Source organism: Rhinolophus hipposideros, assembly GCF_964194185.1.
Source record: "Rhinolophus hipposideros genome assembly, chromosome: 6".
Taxonomy (NCBI): Eukaryota; Metazoa; Chordata; class Mammalia; order Chiroptera; family Rhinolophidae; genus Rhinolophus; species Rhinolophus hipposideros.
Genome location: NC_138052.1, coordinates 84,670,188 through 84,689,082, shown reverse-complemented (window position 1 = coordinate 84,689,082; position 18,895 = coordinate 84,670,188). Strand labels below are relative to the sequence as shown.

General features: G+C 48.5%; 1 protein-coding gene across 17 annotated transcripts in view; it reads right to left on the bottom strand.

Moving 5' to 3' along the window:
* PLCD4 (phospholipase C delta 4) overlaps window positions 1-18,895 on the bottom strand; it is a 31,185-nt gene extending 12,290 nt beyond the window's left edge. For 2 of the 17 annotated variants that reach the window (XM_081051044.1, XM_081051045.1), the window contains exons 1-16: window positions 18,599-18,798; window positions 14,735-14,793; window positions 14,463-14,621; window positions 13,087-13,315; window positions 11,838-11,973; window positions 11,035-11,266; window positions 8,116-8,317; window positions 7,002-7,146; window positions 6,196-6,348; window positions 4,558-4,746; window positions 3,166-3,322; window positions 2,701-2,817; window positions 2,314-2,486; window positions 1,636-1,771; window positions 1,113-1,262; window positions 928-1,035 (exon numbers count right to left, since the gene is read on the bottom strand). In XM_081051044.1, coding sequence (XP_080907170.1) covers window positions 929-1,035; window positions 1,113-1,262; window positions 1,636-1,771; window positions 2,314-2,486; window positions 2,701-2,817; window positions 3,166-3,322; window positions 4,558-4,746; window positions 6,196-6,348; window positions 7,002-7,146; window positions 8,116-8,317; window positions 11,035-11,266; window positions 11,838-11,973; window positions 13,087-13,315; window positions 14,463-14,621; window positions 14,735-14,759 — 2,310 coding nt within the window. In that variant the 5' untranslated portion in view covers window positions 14,760-14,793; window positions 18,599-18,798 and the 3' untranslated portion in view covers window position 928. Of the gene's footprint in view, window positions 1-63; window positions 732-927; window positions 1,036-1,112; window positions 1,263-1,635; window positions 1,772-2,313; window positions 2,487-2,700; window positions 2,818-3,165; window positions 3,323-3,468; window positions 3,565-4,557; window positions 4,747-6,195; window positions 6,349-7,001; window positions 7,147-8,115; window positions 8,318-11,034; window positions 11,267-11,837; window positions 11,974-13,086; window positions 13,316-14,462; window positions 14,622-14,734; window positions 14,794-17,223; window positions 17,740-18,353; window positions 18,424-18,598 lie in introns of those variants that run through there. The other 15 variants (XM_081051055.1, XM_081051056.1, XM_081051053.1 and 12 more) reach the window with 15 other exon arrangements.

Sequence of the window (18,895 nt, the reverse complement as noted above, 5' to 3'; positions counted from 1 at the left end):
ATGATTTGGGGCAAATCTCTAATGCGGAATTATAATTAATCATCCAAACTGGGACACACCGGGAAAATGACAGAGGGTACTATTACTAATTATGCTGAGCCAACAGACAGAAACCAGGACTGTTCCAGGCAAATCTTCCGTAGAGCTGGGATCACATACCCCCTTGTCTGCTCCTTTTGCCCTGCCTCTTAGAAGCCGTATTTCTGTATCCTTCCTATGGACATGCAGGGGACCCCTGGAAACTTGTTTTTCCACCTTTTCCCTGCCCCACCTATCTATCCAAATGACCCCCAACCCTCGAATCTCCCCCTCTTGCCCCAAATTACAGACCATTCATACTCAAGCCAAGTTAGAGAGAGCAGCTCTATTTATATTGGGGCCAGGGAGGAGCCGTCCAGTGGAGATGCTGAGCGCTGGGCCACGTTCTCTTGAGAGTCAGTATAATCTCTTTCAGGGGTGAGGTCTCTCCCCAGCCTTTGCCTGCGGAGCCTTGCGGCTTGGTTTATTCCTTCCTTGGCTCTGGGCTTTGAGGAAGTTGGGGGTAGAAGATAATGCCTCTTAGAGTTTCTCTGCCCCACACCCCTCTCTGGATTTCTAGTTGCCATCTGCCTTTGAGCCACAGTTGATGGGAGAGATTAGTCCTAGGTCTGGGTATGAGATTACGCCCACAGCAAGAGGAAGGAATTCCAGTATAGAGTGTGCACAGGAGAAGGACAGGAGATACCAAAAGGCTTGTGAAAGGGAAGAGAAGGTGAAAAATCTGGTCCTAGATTTGCTTGTTAGGAAGGGGGACGTCATTTTGTGTCTAGGAATGTACAACCCAAAGCCAACCCAAAGGTGCTTTTCGTCACCTCTGCTTTCTGGAGCATTTTTCCAGGTTCTTATCATCTGAAACCAGTGCCCCCACCCTTCCCATGAAGTGCCCACCTTAGGATTCTTCCCCATCCAGCCCTTCCCGGATGCGGAGGTGCACGAAGATGGAAGCGGGATGCAGGCTGGTGCCGTCCTTGGAGAGCAGGTGTATGTGGCGGTAACCTGGAAGGCGCAGGAGGACAGCGTGAGGCAGGCAGCCCGAGCTGAGGGTTTGACCAGAGGCCACAGGAGGGGCTCACCTTGTTGCATGCAGGTCCAAGGCAGGGTGTACTGGCCCACAAAGTCATTTCGGGACCTCCGGTTGTAGTCCTTTACCACAAAACGCAGCAGGGCCAGTTCGGGCACCAGGACCCGAAAGCACAGCGTCTGCCCCCAGTATGGATTAAAACCTGAGGTGGCAGGGAGGGTGTGGATGAGGGACGGGAGGAAGGAACAGATGTTGCTGACCAGTTCTTAGGCCCGTGCTGGGCCGCTTTCCCTGTGTTCTCCCACTAAGTTTTCATAGCAATCAGCGTTTTGCAGGTGAGGAAATTGAAGCTCAGTGGATGAGCAATTTGCCCAAATCACTTGAGTTGATAAGTGAGGGGCCAGGATTCAGACCCAAAACGTCCAAGCCCTGATTCTCTGTCCTGTTCCACACGGCCTCCCATGGACACAGCGGGAGAGAAGGTGCTGGCCTGGGCACTATTTGATGGAGGGCAGGATGATAGGCAAGTAAGAGGCACGGCCCTCCCACCTCCCCCCAGCACTGCCCGTTCTCACCGTTGTTCTCCACGTAGCTGGTCTCTTGCCGAGCTGTGTCTGGGCGGATGCCAAAGACCTCCACTCTCACCAGTGGATCCACAATGCACCCCTCTTTGGTCTTGTCCACTTTGGGGAGTTGCTGACCACTGATCACCTGCAACCAGGGCTCTAGAACACCTCAGTGTTTCCTGCTCAGCCCATCCCCACTCCAGCTCACACCCCAGGGGAAGAAGCAGGGACACAGGACCTCGTGCTCTAGCTTTGGGTTTGCAAAGCCAGTCCTCCATGGGTAATACATTTCCTGCTAGTAATCTATGTGCAACTTAAACTGCGTCCAAATGGGAATTTAACAAGGTTTGAAAGGCACGTTCATAATGACAGCAGGCCCTCCGCTACCACTTGTTATATACCAGGCATTGTAAGCACTTCGTTTTAACTAATCACATCCACCCTGTGAGGTAGGTGGTGGTATTACCCCCACGTCGCAAATGAGGAGACTAAGGTTACGGAACTTGCCCGTCATCACACAGTGAGTAATGGGTTTGAACCTAGGCAACTGGCTCCAGTGTCCCTGCTGCTCCTGCCTCTCAAGGGACTTCTCACCCATTACACTCCTGTCAGGCCTAGCCACCTCTTCCCCCTGCTTCTAGCCCAAGTAGCCCAAGATTTTTCCGATGCTGTTGCTTTCTGTTATACCTGGACTAGGAGGGTCCGGGCTTTGAAAGGGCTGATGGGCCTCTCGGGATGGAAGGAACTCTGGGTATCCCGTAGGAAGTCTGGCTTCAGCACATAGCCACAGCCACCGTTCTGGCGGAAGAGCCCATCACAGATGTCCATCTCAAGCCCCGCAGTCTGCACATTCATAGCCACTGAGGCCCCAGGAGAAGAGAAGGGAAGGGTTCACCTTGGGGAGCCATCTGGCTCCTCTTTCAGGGAGTTAAAAAGCTGCGTTGGGTATAAAGGCCTGCTGGGAACACCTCCGCAGGTAACTCAGCCTAGCACTTTTGGAGCATTCCCGGCTGGATGCCACCCAGGGACTTCCTTCCCACCTGCTGCTCTTCCCTGCCCCTACGACCTCCTCACCCATCTGGCAGCCTGCATTCCAGAGGTCCTGGGGATTGTAGTTGGATGAGTCTGTCCTCAGACCACTGGGATACACACGGCTTAGTTGCCAGGCGTTGTGCTGCACAAATTCATTGCCTGTGAAAAGGGTGGAGGTAGAGAGATGGGCGGGGTGGGGGCTCCGCTGTCCCTGGTCCCAGGGAGCCTGCCTCCTGACTTCACTCTTCTCCCCAGCACCTCCCGAGGCTGGCTCCCGAAAACTCCACCGTGCCTCTACTCTTCCATCCAGACCCTGCCCCTAGCTGTCTTCTCCCCAGAGCTCTGAGCCCACTCTAACTCCTGTCCCCGGCCTCCTCTGAGGAGTTTCTCAGCTCTCTGATCTCTCGCTAGCTCCCTTGCCTTCTTTCCTGGGACTCATCTGCTTGCCCGTCCGTCCTGCTCTCACTCGTCCCTGTTTCCTCCCTACCCCGCCCTTTCGGTCCTGACCGGCCTCCTTGATGAGGCGCCTGGCCTTGGTTTCAGAGAAAGATGACAACTCATAGAAACGGTAGTGCTCCCTTGAATGAATGAAGCTGTGGAATGAAACCGTCTTCATGTAGACAACCAGGGCAGAGAGCGATGGACACATGATGGGCGTGGATTTCTGGAGAAGGAGAAAGCAGAGAAAAAGATGGAATTGAACCATCAGCAATCTGAGGAGCAAGAAGCCAATGGCCAAGGTCTGAACGTCCCCAGCCAACCTAGGCCTCTGCCCACGTCCTCCCCACTGCATTCTCCCTCCTACCTCACCTGCTTAGGAAAGAGAGGGGACCCAGGCTTGGGAAGAGGAGCCTGGGCCGTGATCTGACAACAGACAGGCAGACAAAACAGCTGGCACATCACAACCTGGGGTGGGAATGGGAATGAAGGCAGTCTATGTATATGGTGGGATCGGTTTCAGCCCCTGGGCTTGGAGGGTCTGCACTATGTTACTTTCTGGGTAACAGGTTTTTCATTATTTTTAAACAAGTTCCATCCTTCCTGTCTTTCGTCTTTTAAAACAAATCAACAATTTTGGGTCAACATGTACACGAACTCACAGGTATGTCAAGTTATGCAAATGGTCGTGGAAGTCGCAGCTGGAAGGATGTGAGGGTCCCAGAGTAATATCTTTAGATTTGTCTCCTGAATTCCCATTTCCATCCCTGGACATGGCAGCAGATTATACACCACAGCCCCAGAGAACTGGATAAGCTAGACATCAGCCAGCTGAGCCAAGCAAGTGCACAAGAGAGAAATGCAGACTTCAAACCAGGATCGCGGTGGTCCCCCAAATGGCTCCCCTTCCCCACAGGGAGCTGGGCTACTCAGGCACAGACTTCCCCTTCCCCACCTCTCCCTGCTCCTCTTTGGCTAATTCTGGCCCCTCCTCAAACTCACCTATTCCAAGAAGCTTTCTCTAACTAAGCCCACTTTAGCTGAGGTCACAGCAGTCACTCCAATAAGCCCTACTTCCCCAATATAATGCGGCGCACATGCACCCATCAGTGGTTTTCAAACTGGCCTTCGAGGAGACTGCGAAGTAGTACCAAGATGTCTCTGGAGTCACCCGGGGGACGCAGGAGAGAGCCAAACGGGTGCTCCAACTAGGATGGCTCTGCATTTTGTGTACTGAGTTTCCAGATAAGATTTGATTTAAAAAAAAGATTTCATGGCCCAAAGAAGTTGGAAAGCCACTGCAGTATATCTATATAGAGCAATACATAGTGGTGCCAAGTATGCATTCTTATGCCTTTCTTACTGGGGGTAGAGGGCGTTTTGCCCCTCGGCCCTCTACCCTGACTGGCTCTAGAGTCTCTGACCAGATACCAGAGCAGGAAGACCACCCTCCTAACCTACCTTCTCCTTTTTGTCCTTACTGCGAGGGCTCAGCTCCGGGGTCTCAGGCTCCGTCTGGGCCTCCAGCTCCAGCCCAGCCTCCTGCTCCCTCTCTAGTTCAGACTCTAGTTCTTCTTCCTCTTCTTCCTCCAGATCTTCTTCAAGCGTCCTTAACTTCTTTCCCTTCACCAGGATCTTCCTCCGAAGCTCCTAAGAGACAAAAATGAAGGAGCCTGTCTGCCTGTCTGCTCTGGGACCTCCTAGGGACCATGCAGCTCCCACTGCTAGCACAGGGCCACCTCAAAGGCAGAGGACGTGAGTGAGTGGCCGGAAGTTCCCACAGGAAAGCTGCTTGACACATACAGTCAGGATTCCATGTTCAGCAGACTTGTGACATCTCTGTCCATATGAAAAAACATCAATAGGAACCCTACCTCACATTCGATGCATAAAGATTCCTCATAGATTAAAGATTTACATGTAAATATAAAGAACATAAAGGATATTAGAATAAAATAGAGAATCGTTTTGAATAATCTTAAGGTGAGAAAGCCTTTAGAACATGAGATGAAAAGTCAGAAGACATAAAAATGACCGGCAGATTTGACTACATAAAGCTTAACAACTCCTGTAAAGCAGAAGATGATATAAACACAAAAGAAAAAAAATAGACTGCAAAACACTTTCCAGAGCATTAATATCTTTAACATTAAAAAAAATTGTCATACATCAATAAAAATTATAAACCCTCAAAGTGGGTAAATATTATCGATTAAATCAAAAGAAGAAAACAGATTTTTCTTTTAAAAAAAACCAAAAACACCAAACGACTTTTTTGTCATGTTTTTCATTATGAATCATGCCATACTGGAGTTATTTGTGATCCCTCTCTTATACCGTTGGTTGGACGGCAAATTGGTATTTTTTCCAGAGGGCAACTTGGCAATAATAACCAAAAGGCCAACATGCAAACTCAGCAACTCAGGAATTTTGTTTCTAGGAATCCATCTCAAAGAAAGAGTAAATGGGCAGAGCTGTATATACAAGAGAAAAATTACAGACAACCTAAATGTTTACCATTTACTGGTTATGTTTCTCATCTACTGGTTGAATAAATTAGGGCCCATAACATAAAATGAAATACGAAAGAGCTGTTAAAAAGGGAAAAAATTATTCATGAAAAGACACCCATGATATATATTATATGTGAGATATTAAGGGATATAGAGGATAATCCCATTCACTTTATTTTTTTTAATCCCATTCACTTTAAAAAATGTGAATATATATATACATATATGTTTATATAAGCACTTAAAAATCTATTGACAGCAGTTATTGGGGAAGGTTGATATAATGGTGAGGGGATTTCCCTTTATATTGCTGGTATAGTCTATAACAGTTACAAACTATCAGGAAAAAATGGAAAAGATATTTCCATTGAAAAATAAATATAAGGTAAATAAATTATTTGAAATTTAGAGAACTACAAATAGAATTCTGTGTTCAATTAGATTTTTCAAAAATTAAAGTCTCCAAGATATTAAAGAGCAAGATGGTTCATCTGAGGGTGAAAAGGAAACAACATGGAGGAAGGAGCCAAGGTGGGGGGATATGGAAGGCACAGTCGAGCCTGGGCTGGGGGAGCAGGGTCCCTACCTCCGGCGAGGGCAGCTGAGTGGGCAGCAGCCCATCCAAGGTGGAGCTCAGCAGCTGCTCCCCCAGGATCTCGGTCAGATGCTGTGCTATGATCTCCTGCTGCTCCCAGCTGCAGTGGATCTCCAGGGACAAGATGACCGGATAGTCTGATGTCTGATGGGGAGGGAAGGGAGCACTGGAGCCAAAGTTGTAAAGCCTGTAACCTCCTTGCTTCTCCTGTCCCACCTAGGTACTCAACTGAGTACCCGATTGCTAAACTCCTCCGACCCTATTCTAGGACTCAAGGAGATCTGGCTGGATCTGGAGTCCACCCCACATCTAAAAGTCACTCTTGGGACCCCAAGTCTCAGACCTGTGCTAGGTAGGACACAGGTCCCTCCAGGACCTTTGATTTTTCAAAGGTTTCAAAGGTTTCAAAGATGGGAAGGCCAGGCCATTTCCCTGGTGACATGTTCGTGTTACACTCTCAGGCTTTCATTTCCAGATTCCTATCTTCTCCCAGCCCTACCCACCACTTGCTCTGTTTCCTAATCCACACTGTGCCAGACAGGTGACGAAGTTGTTAGAAGTAATACTTACTAATCCCTAGCAATTACCTCTATGACAACTAATTACTAGTAACACACCCAACACTTATTCATAATAACCCCTTAATATTTGTCTGACGCTTCACAGTTAAAATCTTTTACCTATATGCCAATTTGACGTAACCTCCCCTTGTCCCTCCACCCTCCCCAGACCCAGAGCCAGCCACTCTTCCCTCAGATCCTCTCGCCTCACCAGTGTCGCCATCCTGGGGCTCCTACCTGGAAGGCATACTGTGCTACAGCGGCCACAACTTCTTTAAATAGGATACGGGAGGTCAGGGTGTGTCCATGATAGACGATAGGTTCCCCACTAGGTCCATCCCATATATCCACCTCCACGCAGCGGCACCCTCGCTTCAGGGCCCTGCAAGAACCCCAACCCCCCAGGGACAGGAGGGGTCAAGGTCTGATCTTCCACCTGGGAACCCTCTCCCCACGCTGAAGAAAACAGCGCTCACAGGCACTTACCTATCACGATCCCTTCAAGTTACAGCTCCATGGACCCTTCTCTGCCCACTGGGACACGGCTGCAGCTCACATTGATCTCCACCGCCCCCCAACCCACCTCACATGCTTTCCTTAGCAAGCCGTCACATACTGTCTCATGATACCTCTGGTATTCTGGCTGTATTTCATTATACAACACAGGAATTATTCAAACTGTCAGTAAGTTTCTGCTTTCTTTTCTCTACTAGACTTCCTAGGGCAGGAACTATATGTTCCACTCACCTTTGTATCCCCTGAAGCTACTAGTTCAGTGACTGGCACTGCAAAGATATCTTGACTATTTGATCTAATCCGTGATGAATCACAATAAAAGCTGGTACCTTTTATTAGCTATTGACACATGGTTGATCTCATTAAATCCTCACAATAACCCAGACAGAATAGACATTGTTATCATCCTTATTTCACAGATGGGGGAAACTGAGGCATAGAGAGGTTAAATACTTTGCCCTAGAGTACCAAGTGAGGGAGCTAGAATTTGACCTCAAATGGTCTGGCTCCAAAACCTATGCTTTTGACTCCTATGTGATACTGCCTTCTGTTTAACACTTAGTTTACTTGTTTATTCCAGATAAATCTGTCAGGACCTCTCAGTTCCAAGAGAGTTTCATAGCCTACGAAAGAGAGAAGCTCCATTTACACATAGGGCTTTAATACCACTCTCCCACCAGTCTTCAGTCTCCTCTCTCAGGTATCCAGGGATCATCAGCCCCAAAGTCCCTGCGGCATCTATTCAATCCCTTTTATGTACTGTCAGCACACCTCAGTTTCCCACAGTGGGTCCCTTTTCATGAGCTCGGCCCCTTCTCCCTTCCTCTCACCGCACCTTATGTATCCCTCGACACTGCTCTGGCCACAGAGCTGGTCCCCAACCAGGTAAGTGTTGTGAGAGGAGTTGATGTAGTAGTGGTTGAGGGGTTGAGTCATATCCTGGTAGATGGGGAGGCAGGTTGGGTTGAAGATGTCTCCGTCCTTGGAGCTGAGGTAGCTAAGGAAGCCATCCACGCTCAGTACATGCCGCAGCTTGCCTAGGGTGTGGAGTGGGGGGACACCAGCGTGAGAGAACTCTGAGTGGGAGCTCCCCAGCACCCCTACAGCCTGGCCTCCACCCCACCCCTCTCCAGGGTCCTGCCTGTGAGATGCTGTCCACTCCCAGCTTCCAGATCCCAAACTTGCCTCCCCCCCACAGTGCCTGTCATTTCAATCCTCCCCACCCCCAGAGAATGTCAAAGCTACAAGGGGAATCATGACGATCACTTTAATCCAGTGCTGGGACTTCTAATCCAATGGGACTTCCTACAATGATGGAAACGTATTCTGCACTGTCCAATATGGTAGCTCCTAGACACATAAACTGTGTGGCTGTAGAACTGAATTTAAAATTTTGATTTTAGTTCATTTAAATTTAAACACTCACATGGAGCTCATCGTTACCATAATGGACAACACAGTATGTAGTCCAAAGGGCTAATTTGATAGATGGGGAACCTGAGGCCCAGAGAGAATCAAAGTCAACGACTTATCACTGATATGACCAAGGTACCTTTGTTTCATTCCCTGGGCTGTGTAGCTGCTGCCAACTCTGACCCGAGGGTTTCTTCCTACTGTCAATTCCATGTCACGTTTTGAGGAGTGTTCGTCCAACATCCCCTTGAAGTCTACTCCCTTCAGGGGCAGGGCCCTGACGCTCCTTCTTAGCCCTCACCCATTTCAGCACAGGGTTCATATAATAACAATGACAACTAACAGTTACTGAGTACTTGCTCTGTGCCAAGGACGTTACATGCAGTGTCTCTCTTAGTGCTCTCACCAACATGGGAGGTAGATATAATACAGTCTGTCCTGGGAAGTTAGGTAACTTATCCCAGCTCACACTACGAATAAGTGAAGGAGCTGGGATTTGAACCCAGGCAGCCAGGTGGCAAAGCCATGCCCTATACCACTGGGCTGTGCAGTCTCACTGAGGGTGACACTGCTGCAGGGGCTCCCTTGGGAGGCAGAACAATTGCACTGTGATGTCCAGCTTCCTTGTGCTCTCCAGGTTTGACAAGGCCTGGAGGTGGTGGAGAATGGCAGGTAGTTGGGCAGGAAGTTTCATTCTAGACAGTAATAACTCAAGTCCTTAGGGTAAATCCACAGTTGCCAGATACTTTTCTTGTGCATCATTTCATTTCCTCGCCAATTGTTGCACAGATGAGAAAAGTGAAGCCTCAGGTTAAGCGAGTTGCCCAAGGTTACTCAGTTAGTGGGAAGCAGAGTAGGGACGTGAGCCCAGGTTTTCTGAATGACACTAATACTACACTCTGCAGCCAGAATATAGTACCTGATAGTCAAGTGCAAGGGGAGGGAACACCAAGGGCTGGGAGGTAGAACAAATGTAACCCATGTGTGCTGGATCCTGCACTGGGAATAGGAGGTCCTATTTCTTAACGCTCTGACTTTCCTCTTCTATGTAGTTTTCCGAAATGATTTCTTTACAGCCCCATTTCTTTTCTGAGCACCCACATGAATCTGGAATCACTGATCCCAACACTTTCTTCTTGACCCTGTTCCATGAGGACATTGTCCTCGTCTGACCTGCTGTAGTGTTGCTGGTGCCGACGGTAGGTGATGGCACATTAGGAGTACTCAGTAAGCATTAGCTGACGTCATGAGTGCATGAGCGAATGAAAAGAAGTGGGAGTTGAGACTTAGGGAACCTGGGGCACTTGTTCAGCTCTCATTCATCTCATCTCCAATCCTCACGCGCAGGAGAGGCAACAAGTAAGAGTCAGATGGTCTGGGTTTTAGTCCCAATTCCTCCTCTCACTAGCTGTTGGCTTTGAGCAAGAGATTTGATTTTTCTAAACCTCAGTTTTCTTCTTTTGCACAAGTGACTTAATAACAGAACCTACTTCAACGAGTCACTGGAAGGATTAGAAGAGAAAAGGCATGTAGAGATATTGGCACATTATGGGATACTTAGCAAAGGCCCAATTTAGGTTATTGATTTTGATTTATGAGGTTGTAGTGAGGACTAAATGAAGTAAGGAATGTGAAAGTGCCTTATAAGTTATTTATTATTAATAATGTAAATTCCTCACATTTTGAAGGGAATGGGGGGCAGGAAGATGTCTACAAAAGGGGCAAGGAGAAAGGTTTGAGGGCAGACAGGGCATATCTTAGCTGTGCTTGTTAAAAAGCTAAGTTTTTGGTCTCATCATCGTCCCCCTCAGCCAGGGGATGACTAGCTTCCTAGGGCTTTCCTAGGCTTAGAGACTTCAAGAACCATTTGGTGAATTTGGAGAAAGCCCAGGAAGGGACGGAGAGCTAGTATTTAAAGAGACAGCAAACAGGATCTAGAGGAAAAGGAATCATATGCACTAGAGAAGAGGCCAAAGCAAGAGGATCTAGGATGTTCCATTTCCACCGAGGCCAAAGGTTGATATCAGGAAGAACTTTTTGCAAGTGAAGGATGTGAAACATGAGCATGATGGAGGAAAGTTCTAATGGAACGGACTAATGGAATGTTCTTCCTCCAGGGAGACCTAGCATTACAGAGGAGACTCCTGTCCTATCGGGGTGGGACATGGCTGCTCTCCTTTCAAAGGAGTGGTTGAATGAGATGAAGATTGGGCAGGGGACTGGCATGGGGTGGACTCAGTCTTCCTTGAATTAGGCAGCAGGCTGCTGGTCTCTGGAACTTTCTGGTCATGGTCCCCTCCCTGCTCCCATGTCTGGTGTCTTTCTGTTCTGGTCGTCTTACCACTTTCTGAAGGCTCATAGCGGTCGATGAGTTCCAGAGCAAGGTCAGAAGCGTGGTCTCCTTCTTTCTGCTCCTCTTGGAGGAAATCCACAAATTCCAACAGGGTCAGCTTCTGCCCATCAGCCGAAAAGTTTTCAAACAGTTCCTGCACTTCATCACGCTTAGTCAGTGCCTTATAGAACTCTATAAATTCTTCTCCCTCCAGAGTGTCAGACTGAGACATGTCTGCTGCCTGTAAGAGGGTTTAGAGGTGAGTAGACGAACCCTTTAACAGCAAATTTTATGGCCTTGACTTGTCTTGGAAGGACAGTCTTACAGGCAGGTGGACCCAAAATGCTTCCACAGAACACCTAATAGTGTTCCTAGAAGAAGCCACCTCAGTAAATAAAAAGCAAAATTTCAGTCAGACCATTTGCTACTAGAGAAAATGTTCCACTAGAAAAAGTTAAGTGCCCCAAAGCTCCCTAAAAGGTCAGAAGACTCCCTCCTCCTATTCATTCACCTTCCAGTTGGAGTTTTCCATTATACTAGGCCCCTGTGAAATTCTGGCCACCGATAGAGAGGTCCTTGAGGTCTGATGTGATAGCACGTTGGTATTTACCTTTCATAGATTACAAATCATCTTTCCAACAAGACTGAAGAATAAGAACCATGGCCTACACTTCCCATTGAGCCTGGCATAGTCCTGGGGTCCATAGTAGAGATTTGATAAATGAGTGTTGCTGGATAGGGTCAGAGTACTTCTGGCCGAGTGACAATGTGGCCTTGGACGGCGTCAGCAAATCCTCCCCCAGAAGACTCACCTGAAAAAGCTGAAAGGCATATTCTTGTTCCATATCCACGTTCATCATGTGTAGTAACCGCTGCACCTCTTGGAAACTCATCCGACCGTCCTGGTTTCTATCTCCACACTGGAACCAGTCACTCAGCCATCCAGGTCTGAGTCAAGGCAAAAGCACTGGGTGTGTGTGCAGACATTTTGTGCACGTTCATCCATTGACATCTCACGCCTGTCTTTGCGCCCCTTCTCTCCACCACATCAATTAATTTCCCACATTAGCTTCCAGAATAATCTCCCCAGAACGCCAACCTAGCTTATTCTCGCATGGTTCAGGTGTGTGCAGGGACCTCCCTGTTGCCTGCAGAAAGAAGCCCAAATTCCTTCACATAGGAGTTAAGCTCTCCTGCGCTCCTGTGATCCAGCCCCAACCCAGCCTTCTCAACACATCTCTGTATTCCCTGCATTTTAGCCAGACCCCTAACTCCCTGCTCTCTGATGTCCCACTCTCTCTCTAGCTCTTCAGTTTCTTATCTCTGGGCCTTTACTCATGTTGCTCCTTCAGGCAGGAGTGTCTTTCCCTCCCACTGTCTTCATGTTCAAATTCTACTCATTTTCAAGGCCCAGCTCAAATGCTACTTTCTCCCTAAAGCTTTCCAAGAACGCCTTCCTTTGAACACGCTCAAATTATCTAAGCACCATACACGTCCATGGTACTTAAATTATTTAGACAATTCCGCCCTCTCCACTGACAAACATGATATCTGAATCTCATTAATCTTTGTACCGAAAGGCCTGGTTTAGTGCCAGATACATTCTACTTAATAGATGCTGAATGAATGAATGAATGAATGAATGAATGAACGGAAGAACGAGCTGGCGTAGGTGAATACAATCTAGGAAACTTGAAGTGAGACGACACCAGTAAGCCCTCTGAGGAGGCGCTGCTTCCTACCCCTGTGGGAGATGATGACCTGGCATCTTCGGTTAACCTCTCAGGATCACACCTCGTTTGGTCCTTGGCCTCTCGCTGTCCCTTTCCCCACTCCCGGGGGGCCTGATTCATGCCCAAACTCTGCCTGGCTCCATCTTTGCCACCTCAGGCCTCCATTCCTCCCTCAGTATTCTCAGCCTCACACTGGCCTGAGCCGCCCCTGCCCAGCCCGTCTGGACTCAGGCGTCCCCAGCCCTGCGCTCCCTCCCACCTGTCCTTAGCCCTGCAGCCTCTGCTCCTCATGACCCCCGGCCCCCACACTGAGTCCGTCCTCCGATACTGGTCCAGCCGCTCCTGTTGGTCCATGCTCGTGACAAAGTCCACCAATCGCTGGAGCCCCTGCATCCACGTCTGGGCGTCCTCCACGCTGTTGGCCACCAGGTCCAGGTTGGAGCGGCGGCCGTGGAAGACGATGGTGAAGCCCTGCTCCAGCGGAAACTCCTCGGCCAGGCTGCGTAACAACTCGGACTCATGGCCCCCACGCACTGTTTCCACGTCAGAGATTGAGACTGCCAGAGAAGGAGCAAGTGGGGGCACTGAGGAAGAGAGTCCGCCAAACTGCAGCAGCTCCGGGCCAACCATTACTCCCTTCTCTGTGAAGCCAGAGAGAGGAGGAACCCCAGCCTCCATGGGCTGCAGATCCCTGGGATGTAGGATTCCACACGAATCCTTGCTGGTTTCGTAGGCAGCATGGCAAGGGGCCTGTGCTGGGAATAGCAAGACTGGCATCCAGCCATCAGCTGACAGTATGACACAGACCAAAAAAGCCATGACCTTCAGTGTTCTCATCTTAGATAAGGGATGGTCCCTTACATGGCCAGTGCGCATGGTGATCACAAGAGGTCTGTCAGGCTGACAAAGGGACACGCACTTGCCGACAGAAGCAGTTACACCAAAGCATGATATGCCCGAGGTCAAGTCTCCCATTCCAGGTTTGAGGACTTCCTCTTTCCAGATGTTTAGGAGGGAGCCAGAGAAATTCTTATGCCCCCTGTCCTCAGCTGGGGATGGTGTGGATTGTGAGCTTTGATTATGTCTTTAAGGCAGACTCTCTTAGCTGTGTCCTGGGATCTGATTTTTAGACGGATCATAAAGTGTTTATAGTCAATAGCATGCACATGTATGATGCATGTATGGTGTTTTAAAACAGTCACCATAACGGCTCACATTTATTAAATGTGTCCTCATTTCAGGTCCCAGGTTTTAGACATGAATTTACTGAGTCCCTGTAACCCTACTAAGCAGGTACCGGTTAATCCCCATTTTACAGATGGGGAAACTGAAGCTTAGTTTAAGTAACTTGTCCAAAGGCACTCAGCTGGAAAGTGGTGGAGCCAGGGCTTTCATCCAAGCAGTCTGCTTCCTGAGATCATGCTCTTATTATAATAATAATAACAAGATATAACCTATGATTTATTGAGACTTGTTATGTGCTCGGACTCTTCTGAGCCCTTTACGTGAAATAACAATGTAAGCCTCATAACATCCTTAAGAGGCAGGTACTGTTATAATTTCCAATGTATAGGCTCAGACGTAGATACGAGTGGGACAGCAGAAGGGCATATCATAGCATCCTGGTTCCTCCTGTTCCCAGGCTGCTGGCTGCTCAGGGTCCCAGCCACCCATGTGTCCACCCCTAGCGACCCCATCACTCACAGCTGGGCTTGGCTCTGCCTCCCGCCTGCCGGGCATGCCAGACTGTCATGCCATCTTCCTGAAGTCTGAAGTATCTTAGCCTCTTCCAGCTTTTGGACCTCACCTTCCGCATCAGTGTGCCTTTCTGCATGAGCAGCACGTCTTCATTGATGGGCAGCCCTGGGCCAGGAGAAGCAGGGGCTGGAGAACCGGCCAGGAGGGTGGACGGCCCAGGAGGTGCTCTTCCCTGTCCCTGGGCCGGTACCCACGCCCGCCTCTGTACGGGTACTCACGGCCTTGCAGCGAGGATAACGCCATCACCCACTGCTCCACCAGCTGGCGCCAGAGTCACCTAAAGAAATAAAGGGGAGCACAAGACTGGGTTAATCTTGGTGGTCTTGAAATAACAGATCAAGGGAAGAAGAGAGGGAAACCAGTGTTTCCTGACTGCCCATTATGTGTCAGGCATTTCATCTATACAGTCTGTAGCAATTTTTACTTCTAATTTGAATTCGGTGATGATGAGGCTTAGAGAGACCAAGAAACCTATCTGAAATCACACAGGGAGTCAGAATTTAAAGCTAAGTAGGTCTGATTCCAGAGCCTCTGCTATTTCCCATAGCCATCTCCACAGAGGGCTAAACCAGGGCTGTCTGCCAAGTACCCCTCTGCTTCCCAATACCCTGCAATCCACAAGGTAACCTCATGTCACCCTGCCAGTTTCTCATTATTAGGAACCGCAGTCTTGCTGGCTGCCCTTTCAGAACCTGGCATCTCTCTACATCCTAGCCTCCTCTTCTCCAGGTGGAAGCATCCTAGCTTCCCTATTCTGGGAGCCCTCTCCATGATCTCATGTAGGTCACCCAGCTCCTGAAGGGTTAGGGCAGAGTGTTTCTTTTGTCTCTTCTACAACACTTAGTACTGTACTTAGCTAAATAAGCCATCTTCTTCTACCTTCACATGGCAAAGTATATTTTACACTTCTTTTCATAACAGTTATTCTCACAGTTTTAACAGACCAGATAAATTACAAAGTCTCAGAACTGCATTTTCAAGTTTTCTCTATTGACTTAAAAAAAAAAAAAAAAAAAAGAGTACCTCCTTTATGCTAATGTAGGACCTGGTTAAATTGTCCTAGTAGGTAACCACAAGCTTTCCTTGAAAAGAACTAGAAGATATGCTATGTGGCCACTTTGATTCTATCTCTGCCCCTATAAGAAACACTCAACTCTTGACTAAACCATTCTTAAACTGTGAATGCTCGTGAAACATAAAGCTCTATGCTTTTGTATAAGCAAAGGAGCTACACTTGAATAGAAATGTGTTTTTTCATTGATAAGTTTAAAATGTTGGCAATGGTGAACATCTAAAAAAGTAAAATAATCTCTGAAGCAGTCATTCAGCTAGTGCTTCATTAAAACATCATACAATTCAAATCCCGATATTATACAAATGAAAAAGCAGAAGTCTAGGAACAGGATGGGAAGTGTCCGAGGTCACGCACCGTATTCGTGCCCTATCTCTCTTTAGTGGGAACAGCCTATAAAGTCACCTGGGGGTGGCCAAGTCTTTAGGAAGAAGGTAGAAGTCACTGCAAATACAGCTTCTCCCACTGCAGGAACTAGAGAAGGCTTTCTAAATGAGTAGCCATGTGCAGGTACCCAGATGGAGAGGGCAAGGTTGGGAATCAGTCTGTGCTGAAGTGGGAAAGACAACTCAAGGCAGTTCTCAGGAGAGAAAGAACCCCGCAAGTTCCAAGAAGAAAAGGTTTTACTCGCTGAGGCTGACTATGGGAGACTGAGTGAGAAAACTCTGGAAGGAAAAAGGTCCCCAGGTGCTTCCGGGGAGACAGAAAAGCATCTCTGCTTTTCTGGGTGGAGATGCACAGTTTGGAATCTGAGGTTTGCCAAAGACACATGAAGACTGAAGTCGAAAGTAACAGGTCTCTCTTAAGTGTTTCAGCTCCTCAGACTCTGGGGTAAGGCAGGGAGGTCAGCCTGGGGTGCAACTTTAATCCCCCTTGCCGACACCTTATCTTATCTTGTCTCTGAACTTCAGCTCTCATGTCTGGGGCATAGGGACTCTGGGATGGGGTGGGCCTTGGCCTTGGGAGAAGACAGAATTACTTCTATTACACCTGACAATGATGTCCTCAAACGTGGGAAGACTCAGAACAGAAACCGAGTGCCCGGACATCCCTATTTCGGAGCCTAGTTCCTCTCAGACCAGACTTAGAAAATTATTCTATCCTCTTTTGTCGAACTCTTCCAACCCCAAGGGTTGGCAGGCTCGTGAAATCCTGCTCCCATTCCTGAATCACTATTTGAAAGCTGTATGCAGGTGACATGTGGCCATAAGAAGGCCAATTTCAACCCAAGGGGACATAGAATGTCAGTGCTGGACTTCATTTTATAGAAAAGGGTACTGAGGACTAGAAAGGTTAGCCGAACTGCCAGAGTCACCAAATGAATTAAGTGGCAAAGCGGGACTAGCACCGAAGTCTCCACATGACCAGCTCAGAGATCTCACCAAGACTCTACCCTCAGCAAGGGCTTTCTCTAGGAAGCAGGTTAAAGCAGGGCTAAGAATCATCGAGGGATATCAATGTTTTGTCTTTCCCCTCCATCATTTTCTATCCCTACCATATCCCACCAAATAGCCTTCCTTTTTTTTCTTCTTCTTTTCTTTCCTTTCCCCATCTTCTGCCTGACCCCTTCCTTTTCCTTTCTCCCCAATCATTCTTCTCTCTCCTGATCCTTTCTGTGTCTCCCCATTTGCTCACTTGTCAGCCTCTCTTTGCTCTCTTCTTCTCACATCCCTTTGCTCAGCCTCACTCACTTGCCCCCGTATCCTAGGAGACCGACTAAACAAACTGCCCAGAGAATGTGACTTAGAACCCAGGTGTTCTTGGTCTTGGTGTTTCCTCTGGTGTCTGAAGGTAGGATGGAAAGAATGGTCACGGCAGAGTCAGGTGCAGTTAGGCGAGAAGGCACAAAGGACTTGGGAGTGAGAGCAAGAGCAAGAGGCAAAAGACACGGTGGAGACAGAGAAAGACGAACTGGGTCATCACTGCTCACTCCTGGGTATGCATGTGGAGATCCTTGGGAATACAGACCATTTCCTCTATAATACAGATGAGAAAACAGACACACAGAATAAGGTGGAAGTGGCCAGGGCTGCCGAGCAAGATTTGGTTCTCAACTTCCAGGCGGTTAATGTCACAGAAAGATGGATTTGGGCAGCATTGCCAATGGTGCCAGTTGGCATTACAGTGGAATTCAGGGTGTCTCAGGTCTCTCTGAAAAACAGGAAGAGAGCATTTTGTCTGCTTTTACTTCTGAGCAGGATTATGCCTGACCTGGTTCATACCAAGAGGACATAATGATTCCAGTCAGAGGCCTCAGAACGTTAGTTTCAAGACTCTTTTATAATACATCTAATGCAGAGGTTCTAAAGCAGAGCTGTCCTGACACAGAGATTCCTTAACCCCACCCCAAATCTGCCAGATCAGCATTTCCAAGGATGGGGCTCAGGAAGATTGTATTTTAAAGAGCACCCCGGATACACAGGCAAGTCTGGAAAACCCGAAATCCCTCTTATCACAGAGCAAGAAGGTGCTGTCCAAAGTCACATAGCGAGTGAATGGCAGGGTCAGGACTGAAAGCAAGTCTCAGCACAGCGCTTGGGCATACCACCAAACTGCTCTGGCCCATTGAGGAGGCGGAGAATGTGGGATAGAATCAAACCCTGGTTCTTTCCAAAGAAGTCTCCTAACTCCTTATTATCAGGGGTTTCTGTATCCCCAGGGATTTTGGCCAACCCTCATTTGGTAAACCTCAACAATCTGTTCATGAATATGCGAAAGCACAGCTACTCAGTTCTCTCTCTTCCCCTTGCTAGGTTGGGGCTCACCTCTGAGTGACAGCCCGGGGTAGCTAAGAGGTCTCATGTAAAGGGGTGACTGACACAGCCAGGAGGAAACCTGTAAATCAAAGAGGGTAAGCAGGAGAGAATCAGGTCGGAGCCTTGTAGACCTGTTCTGGCAAAGGAATCCAGGGTGCAATTTAATCAGGGTGGATTAATGTGGAAGGCAGAGCTAGGGACTCAGGCAGGTCAGAGCTTGGAGCAGAGGCTGCTCGGAGCCGCCAGGCACTTACCTTGGGCAGGAGAGCAGTCCTGCGTCTGTGAGCTCCGCAATGCTGTGGGATGAGGAAACCCAGCTGGCTCCTTCGCTCCTTTGCTCCTCGTGTACTCGCTGCTTTCCTCCCTCTTCCACTGCAGTTTGCTGCTGTGACTGGCAGTTATAGGCAGAGGCAAAGCGTAGGGTGGGGAGAAGTGTGAGCTCTCTCCTCAGTCCAGCCCACCTAACTCTTAAAGGCCCAGGACATTGGTTGGTGAGGGAGTCGTGGGGGTGGAGTGGGTAGAAAAGAATTAAGGGGAGGGATTGGAGCTCC